Raw genomic sequence first — 18982 nt, forward strand, 5'->3', positions numbered from 1 at the left:
TGCTTTATTTTAAATGCAGCTATTTACAAAAGAAAGAGAAAACCCTTACAGCCCATGAACAAAAAGCAAAAAAAAAATAAAAAAGCAACTGCATTCAGAGAAGTAGAGGGCCTGAGCCAAAAGTCCTTGACTGGATCTTTCACACATATCTAATATGCTTTGGATCAGGCCCTAAGTGCAGAATGAATGCGTGTTCAATGCATAGTTCAAAGTATTACAACATGGGTTAAACGAAGCACATCATTACTGGTGAGCTACAGTAGCAGAATAAAGCCAACATCATGTATTGCAAGGGAGTATTTGATGTTCATGCAACAATACAGAGGTGGCTGTGTCGGGTTACTGCTGTTCTCTGTGAGCTCCCTGGCCCCTGGTGTCCCCCGCCGATCGCAGACTGGCCAGACGCTGGGCGATGGCCCACTGGGGTTTGATTACAGCAGGCCAAGGTGGCATGGGCTGCTCACTCAGTCACTTCCTCACTAGAAGGGAACAAACACTGTGCCTGTCGCCAGCACTACATGGTACAGCTACACTTGCTGCAAACTGCAAAATTACATTTAAAGGTTAGAGGAGCCAAAATTTCTATTTCCTCAGAAACGTGACAATTGAAGCTATTGTTTAATACAGCTCAGATAATTCACCTGCAGGTGAGATCATCGGTTTACTTCTATAGCAATATCATTTTCCTCCTGCACTCCAGTCTGGTCTTTACCAAGTCTCACATGCATTTAGCAATGGCAGACTGATCATCAGCAAATAAGTGACTTGTGCAGACTCCACCCACACAGACCAAAATCACCCTACACACTGCTTTTGTCACTGAATGGGAGCAGAGTTAGGCCCTAACTGTAGAGATCAGATCCTGTTTCTACTCAGAAGACCATTCAAACAATGATCTCAGTGTTTTGATATATATAACATTACATTGCTTTCAATATTGTATGTGTTTTGGCAACACTGACATTTTGATGTGAGATTGTATCATGGTATTACTGTCTTCCAGCATCCCACTAATTGCTTAACATTACAGAACTGTGAGATAGTAAAACACTCCCTGTCCATCCCAGAAAACACAAATGAAGGTACCATTCAGTGCCAAAACATAAAAAATTATCTACCAAAATGTGTCATTTCATAACAGATGTAATTGCTTCAATGCTAACTATTTCCCAACATAACTGACCCACGAGGAGAATCTCACATTAATGAAATAATGCTTCCTATTTTAATCTTTTTAATATATTTGTCTCCTTCATTGCCATTTTTATTTCAATGAGTTTTGGGAGAAAAAGTAAAATACACGTAATAGTTAACACTAAAACATCCTTCTATTTTCCTGATAAAATATTTCTCAGAAGGCTGGAATAAGCAAAAATCATTTCCTCTTGGGGGTTCAAATGTTCTTACATTCTTTTAAAGTTGTTTAAAGTGCTGAGTGCTTGCCCACAACAAGAGGTCTGTGTGGAGTTTATGCTATTACCAAATGAGTAATAGACTATACAAACACCTATATTTTCTAAGCAACATATTCAGGTTTAAATACAGTACCAACTTAGCAATGTACTCTCGTGTCTTTGAGTGATAAGTCAGCAATCATCTTCCTTAGGCTAAAAGATTCAGAAGGATTTTTGATTCTGTTGCCTCGTGGCTAGAACACAGGCAGGGAAGAATCTGTCACGGGTTTTGGTAGCAAAAGCATAGGTGTCACTGTGGGGAGGTCAGGGGGGAATCTTTGCTGCCAATCTCAACACATCCATTTCATCACACTGATGACAGAAATAATTCATTTTTCATCTTTACACTTTTGGATGCTGCAAGACATTCTGATCTCCTGGTAGCAATTCAGATGTTTAAACATGTACACTCCATGGTATCTATGACATCCATGATGAGTTGGCACATATGAGACGGTCTATGGTGACTCATGCCTTTGTTTTCAAAGCAGCTGGAGGCTGACAGATCTAAAATAACACTAGATACCCAGTCACAGGTCCCTACCTGTATTTAAAATGTCTGTATTTTGCAGCTAGGCAGATATCAGTGGAGATTGCTTTATTTTAGGGTATTTAAAAATCTAATACAGCCTAAAAAAAAGAGGATTATAAATCTGAGCTAGATAAAGCATTTCAGACAAGACGGTCTTCAGACAACTCAGAACTGTTGTAAGATTAGAACTGACAAAATGAGAAAGTAACGAAGAATAACAACCTGAACCTGCTAGCTAGAAACAATAACCAGAGCAAGGAGTCTTTATTGCCTTTACACCTTCCAAAGTGTTCACAAAATCTCTGGAAAATCAGGGTGGAGAACAAAGGCAGATTAGAAACAATAAATTTTAGGACTGCATGACAAATTGGTATCCCCTGGAGCCTGCACCTCTCTCCCTTTTATAGGAGGATCAAAATTTCAGCTAAATCTTCAGCACCAATCCAACTGTAACAGTATAGGCAGTATAAGGTCACTCCCCACTTCCTCCCAAACTTCCCACAATTTCTTAGCTGTTTTATGTTTTGGTTCATAAGTCTCAATTTTGCTCATTTCATTAAGTGGAGGCAGCCACCCTAACTTCACTGCATGCAACATCTACAACTTGTCCTGTTGTCAGAGAACAGAGCTAGGATCTGACAACAGCAACTTCAGGAAATCTCAGACAACTAGCAGTGTTCTTTGTTCCACAAAACAAACAGTTATTACTGTCCTTAACAGCACCAAAAAGACTGTCAGTATGATCCTTCTTTCTTTGGACTATGGGGAATGCAATAGTGGTTAGCAAATTAGAAACCTGTCACTTTATATGTAAAGTTGGGGAATACTTTTCCCTCCTTTGCAGATCAGTAATGAAACATAAATATGGCTGCTCAACAACTAGTCAGGTGAAACGTTCTGTACTAAAACCACTTTCATCCTGACTGTAATTTTCTGTTCACTGCAAAACAAGAAACATATTCCCTAAATTTATTTGTTCAATTCAAATTAACCTCAGTCTAGTCCTTCCAATCCTTATGATATCCACCTCTTACCCCAATTCTTCAGGTTGCTTCTCCACCATTTTCTTCTCTTTACTCTGTCATGCACACTCTGCTCCCCACACAGACTTTAAATATGCAGCATGGTGCCAGTCCAGCTTCAAAAAAGAGCCTCGAGAGACATTGTTTTTGTGAGTAACTAAAACACACTTAAAAGGTGCAGCTCCCTTTGAAAGCCCCATGGCCATTCATCCGTTGGCAGTTGCCATTTTTCAGTGGGCTGTTTTCAAGACTAGGAGGCACTTACTATTGATGATTTTATACAACTCCAAAGGCACTGGTTTGGATCTCTATTTTTCCAGCATTTACATATTGCAAGCTATACCTATTTATACTAGATAAGGATCTGATCTATAAAAGATGCTACTGCAGCTTCTTCCTGACTAGTCAATATACCATTTCCTCTTCCTAGAGGGGCAAAATGCCTTTCTGGCTCACTTAAGATAGCCTGGGAAGGAGATTTGCTCAATATGAATATTTATAATATTTTAAAAACTACAGGCAAGTATGAAAAATAAGTTGCAAAATGTGCTTGTTTAAACAACATGTCTCACTGACTATCAGAGCACATATTTGGTAATGTGAGTAGGAAGGTTTTCCCCTAGCACAGAGGATGCTCTGAGTGTGCTGTGCACTGATCATGTAACAGAGACAGAGGAAGATGACAGTATGAAATGGAAGATAACATCACTAGGTTTGTTTTTAAAGTAAGGTATATGTGTAGGTATTCTTTACATTGCATTTACAAGGCTGAAGTGTATTAATAGCAGAATGTTATGCATGTTTAGGTGTTCTCCAAATACACCATTTTCATGTGAATTATGGGCATTCACAGGATCCCTCTGTTTGTCTAACAATTGCTATGGCAAGAGGACAATATCATAAATGATGTCTTCTCTGTTGTCTCATACCTACAATACCTGTATAACCCTGGCATTATATTTACCATACTCCTTCTTGTGCCAACACTCGTAACAACTAAATCAAAGTCTCAGTGGAGAAAAGACTGGAAACAAAATAATTAATAGTGATGGAAAATGGACTTGTCAGTTAAGTTCTATTCTCAGTATCATGAAACCCTTTCACAGCACAGCTGTCATGGCAAGACAAGATTTTTTTCTTCATTTATTTATGAGATCTGCCATGCTGAATTACAACCATTAGGTTATGTAGCCCATCTCTGACAGTCACGAACATCAGTAGGCCTCCACACATATTCTCTAAGGTTACAAGTCTCTATAGTTTAGTTGGTGAAGTTCAGGAGAAAAATAGAAAAGCCCATTAAAGTACCTAAGTAATGCACTCAGCAGCACAATAGTTTCACAGAGAGAGAAAAGAAAATAAATCTGAGGAAGGGAACTGATGTTACACTGAAGAAATCTTGAAGAATCAGGTTCCTCTGGATAGCACATCAGGGGAGAATCGTGGTTTGTCAAGGGGAAAGTCCAGAAAACAGATTTATAATCATATTTTAGCTTTTTTAACCTCAAAGGTTGGTCTTCATTACCTGTCTGGTGCAGTATGCAGTCCATGCATTTGCAGCAGCACTGTGGTAGGTAACTGCCATACACAGAGCTCATGTGCAGAGCATGTAACTCTGTGGGATACTGCCAATTCATCTGAAAGCTTTCACTGCAAAATATTACTAGGATGTCACTTCACCCTGCTTCCAAAGTTGAGAGAGCATGCCCCTGAGAAGAAGAGGTTCAGTATACTGCTGGTACAGAAATAATCACTGCAATACATTACAATGCTATATGGTCAGCTTGAGTTTCAATTGTTCAGGTGCAGTGCAGCAATACACATAAAGGTGCTGTAACAACACCACCCAAGGATTTTACGTAAGCCTTCCTAGATTTTGAAGGCATTTTGTAGACCAGCTATCAACTACAAACTGAATGCTGTGGAGAATTGCTTAACAAGGAGATCTATTTCCAAAGTGGAGGGGAGGAGAGGAGAAGTAGGAAAGAATAAAGCAAGGTGGGCACTGTCTGGGCTCAAATGAGGAAGAAACAGACAAACAAGTCAGTTGGGTTGGGCAGGCACAGAGGAGTCCTAGAACAAATAGAATATAGAAAAAAAAAGTCTGGATTCCAAGGTTTGCCAAGAAGCAAGAGGGAACCAGCAGTTAAACTCAGTGATGGCAGTGGCATGGTTCTGGGAAGAAGAGGAATATTCTTAGGGAAGGACACACAGGATATGGCAGAGTTACTTAACTGTAGAAAAAACTATAAAGAAGGGGAAAATAAAATCTATATTCATATCTAGCTTCAAAGAAATCGTTACAGCAATTGGAATTCAATTATATGCCTGGGATCATAATGAGCAATTCTGTGCTTATCATCACCGACTCTTCTCATTCCACCTGCAGCTTAAGGGATACAGGGAATAAACCAACCTAATTTGCATCCAATAATGATGTACTTAGATTAAGTTATAAAGATAATGGAAGATATTAAACTTGCTTGTGCAAACAGTGGTATGCACAAAAATAATCTTCACTGCCTTCTAGAAGCAATGGTTTCTATAGCCTGAAATGATACTGAGATTGACATGATCTTGGCTCCCTAATTACATCAGAGTGGGATTTTCTACTCCTAATGCTTAAGTGCATGTCAATACCAAGACAGATTGCAATATGCATATTACTATGCCAAGAAATCACTTTAAAATTATTCAATGTAATCTGTTAATAATTGAGTAACTTCTGGTAAAGAATTATTAAAACAACATGAATTCATCACTTTGAAAAAAGAATTAATAAAAACCAAAAAGGTATATAAAGACCTAAGCAACCTCACCCTGAGAACTGACTGAACTTCTGTATTCTAAGAACTATCTTAAAATGCTTGTGTTTTAAAGAATACTGGATTCCTTTCTAAATCGTACTCGTTTCATCCACAATGCTTATTCTGTTTTCATTTTAAAATCAGTGGGTTTCATCCGCTCCAGTATGGGGCTCTCCTTTCCTAGAAAAAATAACATTCTAATATTTAATATACACATTAAAACCGATGGGCATCAGTGTTCCAGACAGGATTCACTAACTGGAGATATATTTGCTACAGGGGTAGGAAAAAAACAGGAGGAGGAGAGTGCAGAAATAAGAGAGTTGCTATGCCAACCTACAAATGCTAATGGCATGACAAATACAAAAAGGTCACATAAAAAAAAATAGAAATAAAAGCTCTGATCAGAAAGTATATGTATTCAATTTAATAAACAATGCATCTACTCTGTTCAAATTCCTTCAAAACAATGCAGTTTAAAAATAAAAAATACAGCACAGTATCACACCAAAAATCAGGTTGTCTTTGTCCTTCCTTTGATGTAGCTCTTAAATGCCTTAGTTTTCATCATCCACATCAAAAATACGGTGTTTTAAGAAAAAGTTACCTATAAATACTGAATGGATTTGCCTGCAAGTAGATCATGTAAAGATTAGGGGTAATATTTAAACACAGAGTAAAAAAAAAAATTAAAAAATAAGTAAAAGGTGCATTATGTGTGGTTTTACATTAATTAGGTCATGCAATGAGATATTTTTGTCTTTTTGAGGTAGAATTCTGTAACAAACTCAAATGCATATCTTCTACTTATAATGGTAAAATGCTAAATGCAATTTTTAAAGAAATCTTTAAGGAGGACTTTCAGTTGATTTTCAAATATTTAGGCGTGCTTGATTAAAAATTAAAAAAAAAAATCCCAACTGTTAGGAATGTTCTTCCTATAGTCTTCTAAGGTTTCTTATGGCAGATATTAGTAATGACTTCTGTACTCTCAAATATAAGAGATGCATGCAGTGCAGTCTTTTACATCAAATTCCTGCAACAGAGACTGTTTGTAACAGAATTCAAACCCTCCAAAAATACAGAGTGAGTTTTCTTTCTTACTTGAAATATAGTTTCAATCCATGTTGGAACACCAACCATTTAAAATTACTCTTCTCTTTGTCTTTCTAGTACTCCAAAGGGAGCACTAACAGCATGCCAATGACTTTTCCTGGGTCAAATTCATGTCTTCAGCAGGGCAAAGGAACAGTACTGGCATGTAAACAGACTACCTGTGGATATCAGAGCATCCTCAGAGAGCCCATGGGAGAGAGGAGGATTGGGCCACAGCATGCACTGAAAATTTCAAATATATACAGTGTTCTAACCAATTTATCATCAACTTTTTGAGTGGGCAACAGAAAACACAGAAATTTTACAGTATAGCCCCTGTTTTCTAGCACAGAATTGAAGATCCGAGATAAAGTTTTGCATAAGCTTTGGTTGAGCATTCAAAGAGAAATGAATTGTTCAACCTTTTGAAGATCACCCATGGCTAATTAAAGACCTGCCAAGGCTTTACTAACAATTAAAAACTTGTCTTTAAAATCCCCAAAGAGGAAAATGCAAACAGCTGTTTTAATTAGCAAAACAGCAGATACTAATTAGCTTCTGTAACAGAGTATGCTGGTCCTTTAAGGACAGGACCAGTTTCAGCCCAAGTTTGTTACCCATTTAAACTACAAGTAGAAGGACTGGAATCAGATGCTTCAGGAAAAGCTTCTAATTCCTTGTGAAGTCAATATTTCCTGACTTCAAGTACACAAAAGAGAGATTTTATTGTAAGTAAACTTTTACGTTTATCCATCTTTTAGTTTCTTATCCTTCCAGAACTGAGTCGTGTACTGACATTTGAGCAGGGACTGAAATGTCTTGTGATGATCCCAGGGGGATGACAACTGTGACATCTCATCTTCTGGGCAAAAGGCCACTGTACCTGGGCAGAGTAAGACTAATATGTGCACATTTGCACAGCAAGCCCATGGAGTCCAGGCTGCATCAAGAATCCTGTGAAAGCAACGGGCAGCTGATTTGGGCAGCTGATGTAGAGTTGTTGCAACTGAGCACATCTTCCAGTTCTCCCAGTCTTTTGGGACTGGTTCTGAATACCAAAGAAAAACTCACATGAAGGAGAAAGGAATGGAGAGAACAGAAGAGGCTGGAATTACCCTTTGGCTCTGTTTAGAGCACAGATCCTTGGAGTCAGCAGATATGCTCTTACAAGATAATCAGTATGCATTGATTGTCAATACACTGCCATTTCCAACAATCATTTTTAAAGTTAAAAAAATGTAAGTTACATCCTGTAAGAGCTATAGTCATTTTGCTATAAGTGGGGTCAATTGCTATGGACATGATTGATAATAAACATGATATGAGATGTAATATGAGAGTTTAAAAGGCAATCTATTTGTCCTATCTACACAGAGTGAAAGAATAACTGAAAATATAGGTATGAAATAATAAATTCAAATAACTACAAAAATACTGTATCAAATAAGTTTGATATATGTGTTTGAAAACACCAGGCAGTGGCGAAATTTTTCTTCCAAACATCTGGAAGACACTTGCTCTTCAGGAATTGTGTTTGAAAAATCTGAAACTGTTGTGTGGGTATTCCTACACTGTAGGCCAGGGCAGGTGAATAGGTGCAACTGGAGGATGACAAAGGCTGCTCTTTTACCATTCTGTGTGCTCTGCACATTTTACATTCATTGCTCAGTTACCAAGAGCAGGCAGCAATAAAACACCACCCTTCAAAAACCAGATTGCGATTCTGATTATTGAATGGCATTCTAACTAAAACCAACAACATTTATTTGTAAACCCAATGATTATGAGAAAACATTTTCACAAAAAATAGAGATAACTATGACTTTACCCCTACAAGCAGGACTGTTAAACTCATTTCTCTGAAATCTCCAGCAATACTGTGGGATTCAGCTAACCACAAGTACAACTACCCAGGAATCCATGTTTCTACTTGTGCTTATGCTTTCCATTGCATATTTTAATCTCAGCTCCACCTGATAAATGTTTTCTAAGTAATTTTTTGTCTTTGTATAGCATTTCAACATCCAATTTTCAAAACAATAGGAGGACATCATGTTCTCCTTCCCTTTGAGATGACTACTTTGAAGTGGTAAAGGAAAAAAAAAAACCACAAAGACTGTTCTGTATAAAGGTCTTCAGTGTAAAATACCTACTTCATATAAGGTGAGTAAAGGCAAGTAAGAGGATATAACCTCAACTGCATGCATGGTCTCTTCTTTACGTCTATTGCTTTATCTTCAAATTAATATTCCTTTGTCTACAGATTAAACTATTAGAGAGGAATAATATTCTTTTCAGCATGATTAGAGTATGCCACAGCAGAACTATAGTTACTCTAATTTAACTTGTTCTGTGTATTAAGGTATATAATGTGCATTCAGATTCAGGATTTGCTAACTATTTTTCTACAGATAATATACACAAAGCTCAAATGTTTTCTCTGTTGCTGTGTTCTGTTTTTCCCAGCTTAAAATGCAAATGAGACATTTGGTTGAGACACTCCTGTTTTTCCAGTGAACAGAAGATGTGGCACTGTTCAAGCACTGTTCCTTTAGGGCCCCACCCAGCTCATGCAGAGGGTTCAAATGGGTTCAGTGAAATAATAAAGACATTTCTGGAGAGGGATTTTCATTGAAAATGCTTTTTAATGACATTTTAGTTACTGATGTGACCAAGCTTAACTGGCCTCAGGACAGACTAAGATCTTGTCCTTTACTAGAACAACATTTTTGTTCTCATATCACAGAAACAGGTCTATGAGGCTTTACTTCTCAATGAAAAAATATTGATAAAAGCAATTCACTTTTTTATTCCCAAGTAGATTAGTACCTGTCTAAACGTCACAATAAAGTAAAGCTGTTTAAAGGGAGTTAGATTAAAAATCTTGTTATTAAGAAAAAATTGATTACGAGCTACTGAGATGCATCTAAAAATTCCAAATCCACTTCAGCTCTTGTGGATTAAGCTCATACTTAAATGCCAGAGAGGTTGAAATAAAGGAGGTACATCAATTTACAACCTTTTAGAAAGCTGAATATTTCAATTTGGGAAAAATAACCAAAACGAAACAAGATACATATGACAACAAACATTACCTGATCATCCTGTTGCCATTGAAAGATTATAAATCATCAGTACAAGGTTACAAGAAGAGACCATGAGTTATTTCTCATTAAATAAAAATTAATAGAGGCCTAAAACCAAGGCAAGTCGAATATGTTGAAGCTTTTCCAAACTTCAATTAAATATAAGTTTTACTTCAGTAAATGCGTCCTGCTTGTACACATCCCCCCAGTAACTACTACTTCCATAAGACAGCACGATGACTGAATAGCTTCCACATATAAAGCTTGCAACTACTGCAAACTTTTCCTGCTGTGTTCCTCGCAGAGAAAACAACTTAAGGAAAAAAAACCCTAACAGTTTAACAGGTAAAATCTTACTTACGAGTACTTTGTCAGCAGCTCCAAATTATTATGCATGTTGATTGGATACGTCTCACTGAGATGAAACAGCTTCTCTAAGGCCTCATAAATGAAAATGATGCAGATAAGAGAAGCAAAGGCTTCTTCAGTAAACCGGGTAATGTAGCAGACTAGGGAGCTTGCATCAGTTGCAACAAGGATGATGCACAAGATTGCAGTCCACAGCCCAATGCTGGCTCTCAGAGAAAGGTATGACAACCCATACTCTCTGAAAATAAGAAAAAAATTAAACGCACTTAACCTTTTGTCCAGCCACAGTGAATGGAGACAAGGAGCTCCAAAATTTCCTTTTTGGGGACAGTCTGAATCAGAAATTATGTATTTACTGTGAACAGAAGATACTATCAAGTCACCTCCTGACCAGAGCTCTTCTCCCAATTAACAGGACACAAAGAGCTCTATCTCCACTAAACTGATCACATGAGCAGCTTTGAGCATAGTCACACACATAAAGTGTATAAGGTCCATTCACTTTATCCCATATCCTGCTTTGTGAACAGCCAACACCTGTCAATTTCTTTTTAAGCTGTGAAAGAGTAGCTATAACAACTTTCATGAAAATTCTGTACGGTTATTGCATATGATAATAGACCTCCAAACACACCGGGTGACATTATCACAGTGACCTGAAAGGTCTGTCTGAAGGTGCTAGAAGATTTATTTGAGTGCTAAGCGGGGTTTCCTACTCTGTGTTGTGCAGGAGGAGATCCTGATACAGAAGTCCCCGTCACAGCAATGAGGCAGAAATGCAGATAGGACAGCAGAGAAGCATGATGGCTTCCAAGACGGAGACAATTTTTACCCACACTGTGGCAGAGATACATCAAGTACAGCACATTAGCCTGAATGTGAGTACAAGCTCTTCTGGCACGGCACTTCAGCCCCTCTCTGTCCACGTGAGGGAGTGACATGGTCTATATTAGTGACTACTGAAAGAGGGCAGCACTTCCACTGCACTTACTCTCTTGGTGAAAGGTTAACACCTTTCAAGATAGGGATAAGATAAACCACTGATTTAAATGTATTGTCTCAGAGTAGAGAATGATAAAATTAAAACAAAAAGAACAACAAAAAAAAACCAACCAAACAATAAACAAACAAAAAAACACTCCCCAAGCATCCTGAAGCTGTCATTCCTTTCAAGACAGCTGAGGGAAGGGGGAATGGAGGAAGGAGAGTTTAAAACAAACAAAAGCCCAAAATTTAAGAAAACTAGCATTTCTGCATTACCAATCCACTGCATCATTTTTGGACTCAGCAATTTATCTTGTAGTGCACTGCATATGGACTTCCAACTTTGGGATCGGTGTTTTCACGTAACAACAAACGAAGGATGATGAATGTCATGATCTTCACTTACTTGCAAAATTTGAATAAGATCTTCTCAAACACTAAAACTGGTCCTGTGCTGCCAAGTATAGTGAGAGGCTGTCCACCAAAAAGAGAGTAGGCAATTCCAGTCATGGATGCTCCAAATAGCGATTCTATTGCACTCTGAATATGATACAGAGAGAAGTGTCCATAAATTTTCAAACAGGTTCTTTTTGCAATGTCTTAAGTCTGTAGCCTTCTAAACATTGAAACACCAATATATAAAGGTGAGTCATGCAACAGTAAGGAAATACCAACCACAAAACTAGGAATGTAAGTTTGTTTTAAAAGTTCAGGTTTAACACATACTATACGACCTTCAGTTGCTTCTCCCAGCAGACCACCAAACGTGATGACAGGAGACATGCAAGCACAGTAGAGAAATAAAAATGATGCCAGACACTGTAGACTGAGAGCATCCCTGAAGTCACTCCAGAAGAAGGGAGCTTTTCTTTTGATATCTAAAATTAATCCTCCAAAAAATCTAAAGAAAACATAGAAGAGCTCAAATTAATTAAGGTGGCACACCAAACTTTCTTCTACAGTATTGCTTCAACCACACTGCAGAGAAGCTACTGTTTATCATTTGATACTCCTATGTTTCACCCTTCATAGAAAAATAAGTTTATAGGAAGCCTCTTTGTAACTTAAACCAGGAAATTATTGTGGTTTTAAAACAAACTCATTTCCATGTCTCTTTTATAAATTCTTCATCTAATCATCCAGACACAAAAGTTCTGAACAGTTGCTTGCCCCCATGTATTAAGCCAAACTGTTTATTACATGAAATAATTCTGTATATTTGTTTAATCAGAAAGCTATCACAGTGATTTGCCCACACATTTATATATAGAGCTTCACATTCTTTATTTGAGAACCTGTTCCTAAATACACTTGATGATAGAAATGAATATACACTACCGTTTTTCAAGGACAAGAACTGTCATCTTCTGTCATTTACACTATGTCAAGTATAATCAAATATTTAGGAACAGACGCTCCCTTACAAGATACCATACAGCTGAAGTAAATAACCCCACAATGCTCTTTTTCTCACAGGCACACGATGTATCAGATGCTGCTGAGGTAAAGAAGGTTCAGTGCCACTACCTCCTAAATATTAAAACAATCCTTCAAGCTGTCAATTAGCAGGTTCAGTGTGAGAGAACAGCTTCCAGCCAGACTGACCATCATCTCCCCTGCCCCAGCGTACAACAGCACTGCAACTGAATCTTTAGCTTCGTGCAGGTAGGAACAATACTTAAATATCAGGAGGCAGCAAGGTAAAAGAAACATCAATTGCCCAGCTACACAGCACTAAGGCAGCCACTGACAGCTGATGCACTTATACCACACCATATTAGATGAGAGAAAATAAGTATTCCTTGGGGCAAATTCTTCATTCTGATGTATATTGCAGCCACCAGGGTAACCACAGCCTCATGTACCAGGACATATCATGGCTTACTGAGGTAAAAAAGAAATGCTAGAGCTGCACAACCCAGAAACTTCAACTACAAAAGAGCTGTAGGCATTCATAATACATGGCACAATACTATACCAAATTTTCCCTCATGCTGTACAAAGAAACATTAATCAAGTTTAAGAGAGGTCTGGCTTTTGTAAATTCTAGAGAAAGGAGCTTGCAATAAATACAGTGCGAAAATTCAAACCCTCTTGCCCTGTCCTGCTCTCTGCAAACTAGCATGTATTGTCCTCTTCAGCTATGTGGCACATGCAAATCAGGACAAATGCCTGAAAGAAATCACACGCCAAGACACTTCTGAGAGAGAACTAGACCCTTGTGATTCCTTTGGAACATCACTTTGAACACTTAAGATTTTTCATATGTTTTCACTAACTTTCCAGTGCGTTGCAGTTCTGGTCCAGAGTGTCCCCCAGGATGTTCTGCTTCCCCATGGGCTGCAGTTCCATTTGGCACTCCTGGAATCTTACGCTTCTCCTACCAAAAGGAAAATACATTTCTCATGGGTCTTAGCACCGAAACATAATTTTAGTAGAAAAAAAATTAAAAACAGGCTCTGAAAGTTAAAAGCTTAAACATAAAAATGTTATTTTAAGATTCGTCAACATAACCTCTTGATAAGCTGTAGAGGAGTTCTATTACCAGACAGTTAATAGTAAAAAGAATTGTGATTCTGTGAGATTTAAAGAACTGATCACAAAAAATCTTGTATCAGAAAACATTTTAAAGAATAGCAAGCTTTGATCAATTCTTGCAATAAGCTTAGAACAAAAGCAAACCATGGCTATTTGAAATAATCAAGGATGCTTATTACCACTTATCCCTGAATTTAGTATCTTTAGATACAACTGCCTGCATTTATTCAGGAGAGAACTAGTACTGAACTAAACCAAATATCATCACTACACTGTATGCTTGCAAGTCAAGGTTTCTCTTAAAGAAAATTAACCTAAAATAAAGAGAGCATGCAAAATATAGTGACCTTGCTAAATGCTAAATTAAGGAGACTTTACATAACAAAAATTCATCACAACTTTTAGAAGTGTCTGAATTTTACGCTGTACAAACCTGAGAGGGAACATTTTTAGGTGGTTCTATTCGAATTGTTGGGTCCCACTCTCCAGGAGGGAGAACAGTAACCTGATCAAGGAACTCATCAATTCCAGACACCAAGTCATTGCGGTCTTTTGCTTTGTAAGCAACATCATGGAATACCTGTGAAAAATTGAGAAGTATGTGTGGGAGGAGAAAGAGATGGAAAAAGGAACTCTCTCGACAGTTTTTCACAATGGCCTCTCTTCTCTGAAACAGAACACACTTTGTAAAGTTCCCACTAACGAAACAATCTCAGCTTCAACTGAAGATAGTTTCTGGTACATAGTTCTCATAGAAATTCCAGCTGCTACAGAAAAACATCCTTATGGCTGCTAAATATTCTAGAGATTTTACATCCTAAACACAAGCAAATCCACTGGAAAGCAACTGTGTAAAATGGAATCTTATTGGTGAAGATATCTTTGCTTGTGAATACTGTGTCTCATTTTGTTATCTCCTTACAGCAGCATAATATGGGCTGTCACAGGATCATGAAATGAACTAGAATGCTCTTTGTCATCACCAGAATGATTAGCCACATTTCATCTGAAGGATTGGAGATTCCCTATTACACCTCTTCAGTTAGTACAAAACTGAACCATGAATAAAACCAAACCATGAATAAAAATACCTCATCTGTCATTAGTGTTGCAATTGATCTTCCAATCTCATGGTATTGTTGGCCTTTACCCAGTGGTCCAAGAAGAATAAACAAAAATCTGCAAATAAAAGGTAAATATAAAAAATTGTAAAGGATAGACAGTTGAAATTAACTATAAATATTACAGAAATATTTATCTAAAATGTGGACTAGAAGAATCTCTCAGATAAACACGATATATAATCTCCTTCAAGATCCTCACACATGCATTTAAACATGAAGCACTGCTCAGAAAAAAATGTGAAAATAGCTTCCAAAAATATATCATAAGCTTAACAGTCAGTCTTGATTGAGACTACCAAAACCTCCTTACATAACAAACTTTAAACTACGTAATAAATGTATGCAATTATAATCTATGTACAGAACACATTAATTTATTTAATTCTGTTAATTCAACAGACTGGTTACGGTTACATAAATTATTGCAATAATGGAGAAGTTAAATTAACCCAAATAAAAATAATTTTTAAATCATTTTTACCACCATTAAGGCTCTGGACAGCCTCTACTCAAGGCTGTAGGCAAGTAAAGTTCTATAAAAGGCAGAGGATTTGTTCAAAGGAAATAACTAAAATTCTCAGTTTAGCCAAAATGCAAAAGACAATATTTTGACGTATACTATTCAATTTCTTTTATATAGACATTCTTGAAGACACCATTAATTGTCCTATTTGTAACTATTTGTTTTTATTTTGACCACAAATCAAGAAATCTGTTCTTTTCCCTTTGGTGTTTTTTTTTCTTGTGGGAATTTGGGGGAGGTTACAGGGAAAGGCTTTTTCCAAAGCCAGCTCAGTCCCTCAGTGTTCCTTATACACATGCAAAAATTAGAAAACATCCAAAAAGTCTTATCCAAAGTAACTACAAAGTACAACTCAAAGAATATGTTACTGTTTATCTGGTTAGAAGCAAGGATCTGAGTCTCAGCATTGCATTTCATGCCATAATATGAGTGTCATATGTGAGTGTCCTGAGTGTCACAAACAACTGGAATACACAGCCTACAGCTGGAATTCTACTTTTTATAGAAACTAAAAGAGGGAAGGGGAAAGAGAGACAGAATATGTGTACAAACATATGCACAAATTTAAAGGGAAAAAAGAAAGAGAGATAGTGCAATAATAGTTAAGTCAGTGAACTCAGATAAGGGAGAATCACTTTGGAGTTTTGATCTGAATTGACCTCAGCAGGACACAATGTAACCACAGATCTATCCCAAAGCTTTCTATTTGAATACAAAGTCTATTTTAGACTTTTTTTTTTAATTCCTCATAATTTGTTTTCAGAATCAAAGTACTTCATCAGAAAAGGTTTCAACTTGGAAAAAATTAATCTAATAAAAATTTATTGTTAAAAGTCATATTCCCCATCTTGCAAAGTAAATTTCTGAAGTAGAAACTTTTTGAAGAACATATTTACAGCATGTACTCCATCCATTCACTCACTATCCCTGGTCAACTAGATTACATAGTTTTCTTTTTGCCTTTTCTCAATTCCTTCTTCATTTTTTTTAGTTCTGTACATAATTATGTAGTATCACACAAGTAGTTTCAAATCCAGATGAAATATTCTAAGAAGCTGAATATTTCACCTTAGCATTTCATCTGGAGTAATACCAGTTTGAATAGGATAAACTGTGTGTTACAACCTACATTTCTACATTGTGATGTACACACAAACCAGCATCTGTGTCCGAATATACCCACCCACACACCATTACAGGATGAGTGGAAGGCTGCAGCTAAGAGATGCCTTCAACAAAGGGCAAACCAAATTCCTAACTCAGTAAATTACAAAGCTGAGGGTTACATCACCCTGTCTCCACATTGTACTCAGGAAAACAAAAGCAAAATCAACCCAACTGTACCTGGTTGGAATTGGAACTTCAGCCAGCCCTGTAAGCAGCACTGCAGGAGACAACCTAACAAAAGCCACAACGGCACGGTCCAGGAACTCAAGTTCACCAACTAAGATGTTTGATGCTTCAGCTCCAGGTGGTATCTTTTTCATGAAGTGTAGGTCAACCTGGGAAAAGTATATTAAATTACAACCTGAAAGTTACTCACAGGGATTTTTTTTCCCCGATTTGTTGACAGAGACTTTCTGGTCACTACACTATAACCTTAGCTATTTCAATTATGCAGTTCCACTGCTCTTGTCTGTTGAATAATTTTTTTTTAATAAAAATTTTTCTCTAAACCAAACAACTGGACATTAATTATTTAACTGATTTTTCTTGGAAACAAAGCACTGCAGAATTAATTTATAAAGACAACAAATAAAATTCAAAATATTGATAAGAACATCGGATTAATTTCCTAGTAATGCTTTTTATCTATAATCATAAGAGCATCAATACTTGATAACAATCCTAACAGCAGAAGAAATTAAGACATCTTATTTTTCCATAATTAACAATTCTGGAAATCATTAATTCATAGTTCAAAGTTGTTGTGTTATTATCTCACTGAGAAGAACACTAGATTCCAGTACACACAATTTTCCTTTTTCTACTCTGAGATGCATTTTTGTTTTCAAATTTAATGGAAGACAGTTGCCCCTCTGCTAAAGTAATAGAAAATAAGCTATCATGACCATTGACTGACACAAGAGCAAACTGAAAGAACAAAGCAGAAAAAAACTTTGGAATTTTAGGCAGCAATGTCGACTTTTGCAGGATGATAGAAAAACACGGAGATACAGCTTCATCATGACATTGCTATAATAAGCTATAATAAGTATTTGCGTAGGAATGTATGACTCTAGACTTAACTCTGTAACAAAGACTCAAATGGAGTAATAAAGTATATAATGCATGTTTGATTTAATTATGCACCAGTATTGTCTACATTTCAAAATGCATGAATTTTGTAATTTGCTTTCCTTTTATTAATCTAAACACAACAACAGCAACCACATCCAATATAAACTGTTAAAGTGGACCATTTTAATGTCTATCTTACAGCCATCTGTCAGTACTAGTTTGCATAGTTTTTGGTAATATTTAGAAAATTGTTTTCTTGCAAATGGCTCTGGCACTAAATCAGAATTCAGATATAACAGAGTTGCCTGTGTAATGAAATCTTGGTTTGCTGAGAACACAAAGAAATATCTAATGCTCCTCTGAGCTACAAAGATTACTAAACACCTCACAAAGTTAAACAAGAACCATATCAACCTGGAAGGTTGGAGACCAAGTACTTTTTCAATGTAAATTTAAAAAGTGAGGTAAATTCTGCTCTTCACTCAAATCACAAAATAACTCTTCAGGATTAAATACGAAACTAAGGTTCACTCTGCACGTAATTTTGGTGTCATAGGTTATTTGTAATTGAGAGGAAGAAAGCAGTCTTTCAGGAATGTAGAAATGTGCATTCTGTGCTGAGTTTGCCTTGTGAATGGACGGATTTAACACTTAAATGCATTTAACACTTAATAATTAATTTCGCATGTACAAAATGCTACAGTTGTGACATTGAGGTCCTCTAACATACAGATCACAAGATTCAAATCTGAAATAAACATTCTGTCTCCTGTCTGCCAGAAAGTATTTCCAGATACTTCCTGTACTATTTATCAGCTTGAGAGTCTAGTATTGTCTAATAATGTTTAGGTAATGAAGAGAGCCCCATTAAAAGCGAAGTAGCTGGCAGAGGAGCGAACTGAGCAAACACACCCAAACCCCAGGTGTTGCTTTCATTGCATAATGAGAGTGGAGGTGGTCCTGGAGTGAATTTATGGCAGTGGCAGAAGCTACATATTTTGAACGCTTCATCTAACCTATCCATGATACATCTCTTATCGCAGAAGGTCTTTAGCTGGAGAGACCTGATGTGCATCTTAATCTGCACCCTAACCTGAGTCACATTCATGACCTGACACTAAACAGTCCCGGCAAGCTCCAACTAAATATAAAACTAAATAACTAATGCAGAGGCCATGTCCCTCCAGGGCAACTCAAGGACTGAAGA

The 18982-nt window shown here is 37.0% G+C and overlaps 1 protein-coding gene and 1 long non-coding RNA gene across 12 annotated transcripts in view; one reads left to right on the top strand and one right to left on the bottom strand.

Annotated features, from left to right (window-relative positions):
• Positions 1–15059, top strand: part of LOC108444780 — a 16250-nt gene extending 1191 nt beyond the window's left edge. The window contains exons 1-4 of one of the 2 annotated variants that reach the window (XR_001859464.1): positions 1–9073; positions 11096–11243; positions 12826–13014; positions 14812–15059. The exon at positions 1–9073 is cut by the window's left edge and continues 1191 nt beyond it. This is a non-coding gene — a long non-coding RNA (uncharacterized LOC108444780). Of the gene's footprint in view, positions 9074–11095; positions 11244–12825; positions 13623–14811 lie in introns of those variants that run through there. The other variant, XR_001859463.1, reaches the window with a different exon arrangement.
• SLC4A10 (solute carrier family 4 member 10) overlaps positions 1–18982 on the bottom strand; it is a 125749-nt gene that overhangs the window by 24612 nt on the left and 82155 nt on the right. For all 10 annotated transcript variants that reach the window (XR_001859461.1, XR_001859458.1, XR_001859459.1 and 7 more), the window contains exons 8-14: positions 16879–17036; positions 14979–15066; positions 14321–14467; positions 13629–13729; positions 12076–12250; positions 11756–11889; positions 10358–10603 (exon numbers count right to left, since the gene is read on the bottom strand). Coding sequence is in view for 7 of the 10 variants with exons in the window: in XM_017726578.1 (XP_017582067.1) it covers positions 10358–10603; positions 11756–11889; positions 12076–12250; positions 13629–13729; positions 14321–14467; positions 14979–15066; positions 16879–17036 (1049 nt within the window). In the remaining 3 variants the exon portion in view is untranslated. The remainder of the gene's footprint in view (positions 1–10357; positions 10604–11755; positions 11890–12075; positions 12251–13628; positions 13730–14320; positions 14468–14978; positions 15067–16878; positions 17037–18982) is intronic.

The sequence above is a fragment of the Corvus brachyrhynchos genome, unplaced genomic scaffold (genome assembly GCF_000691975.1).
Source record: "Corvus brachyrhynchos isolate BGI_N302 unplaced genomic scaffold, ASM69197v1 scaffold490, whole genome shotgun sequence".
Taxonomy (NCBI): domain Eukaryota; kingdom Metazoa; phylum Chordata; class Aves; order Passeriformes; family Corvidae; genus Corvus; species Corvus brachyrhynchos.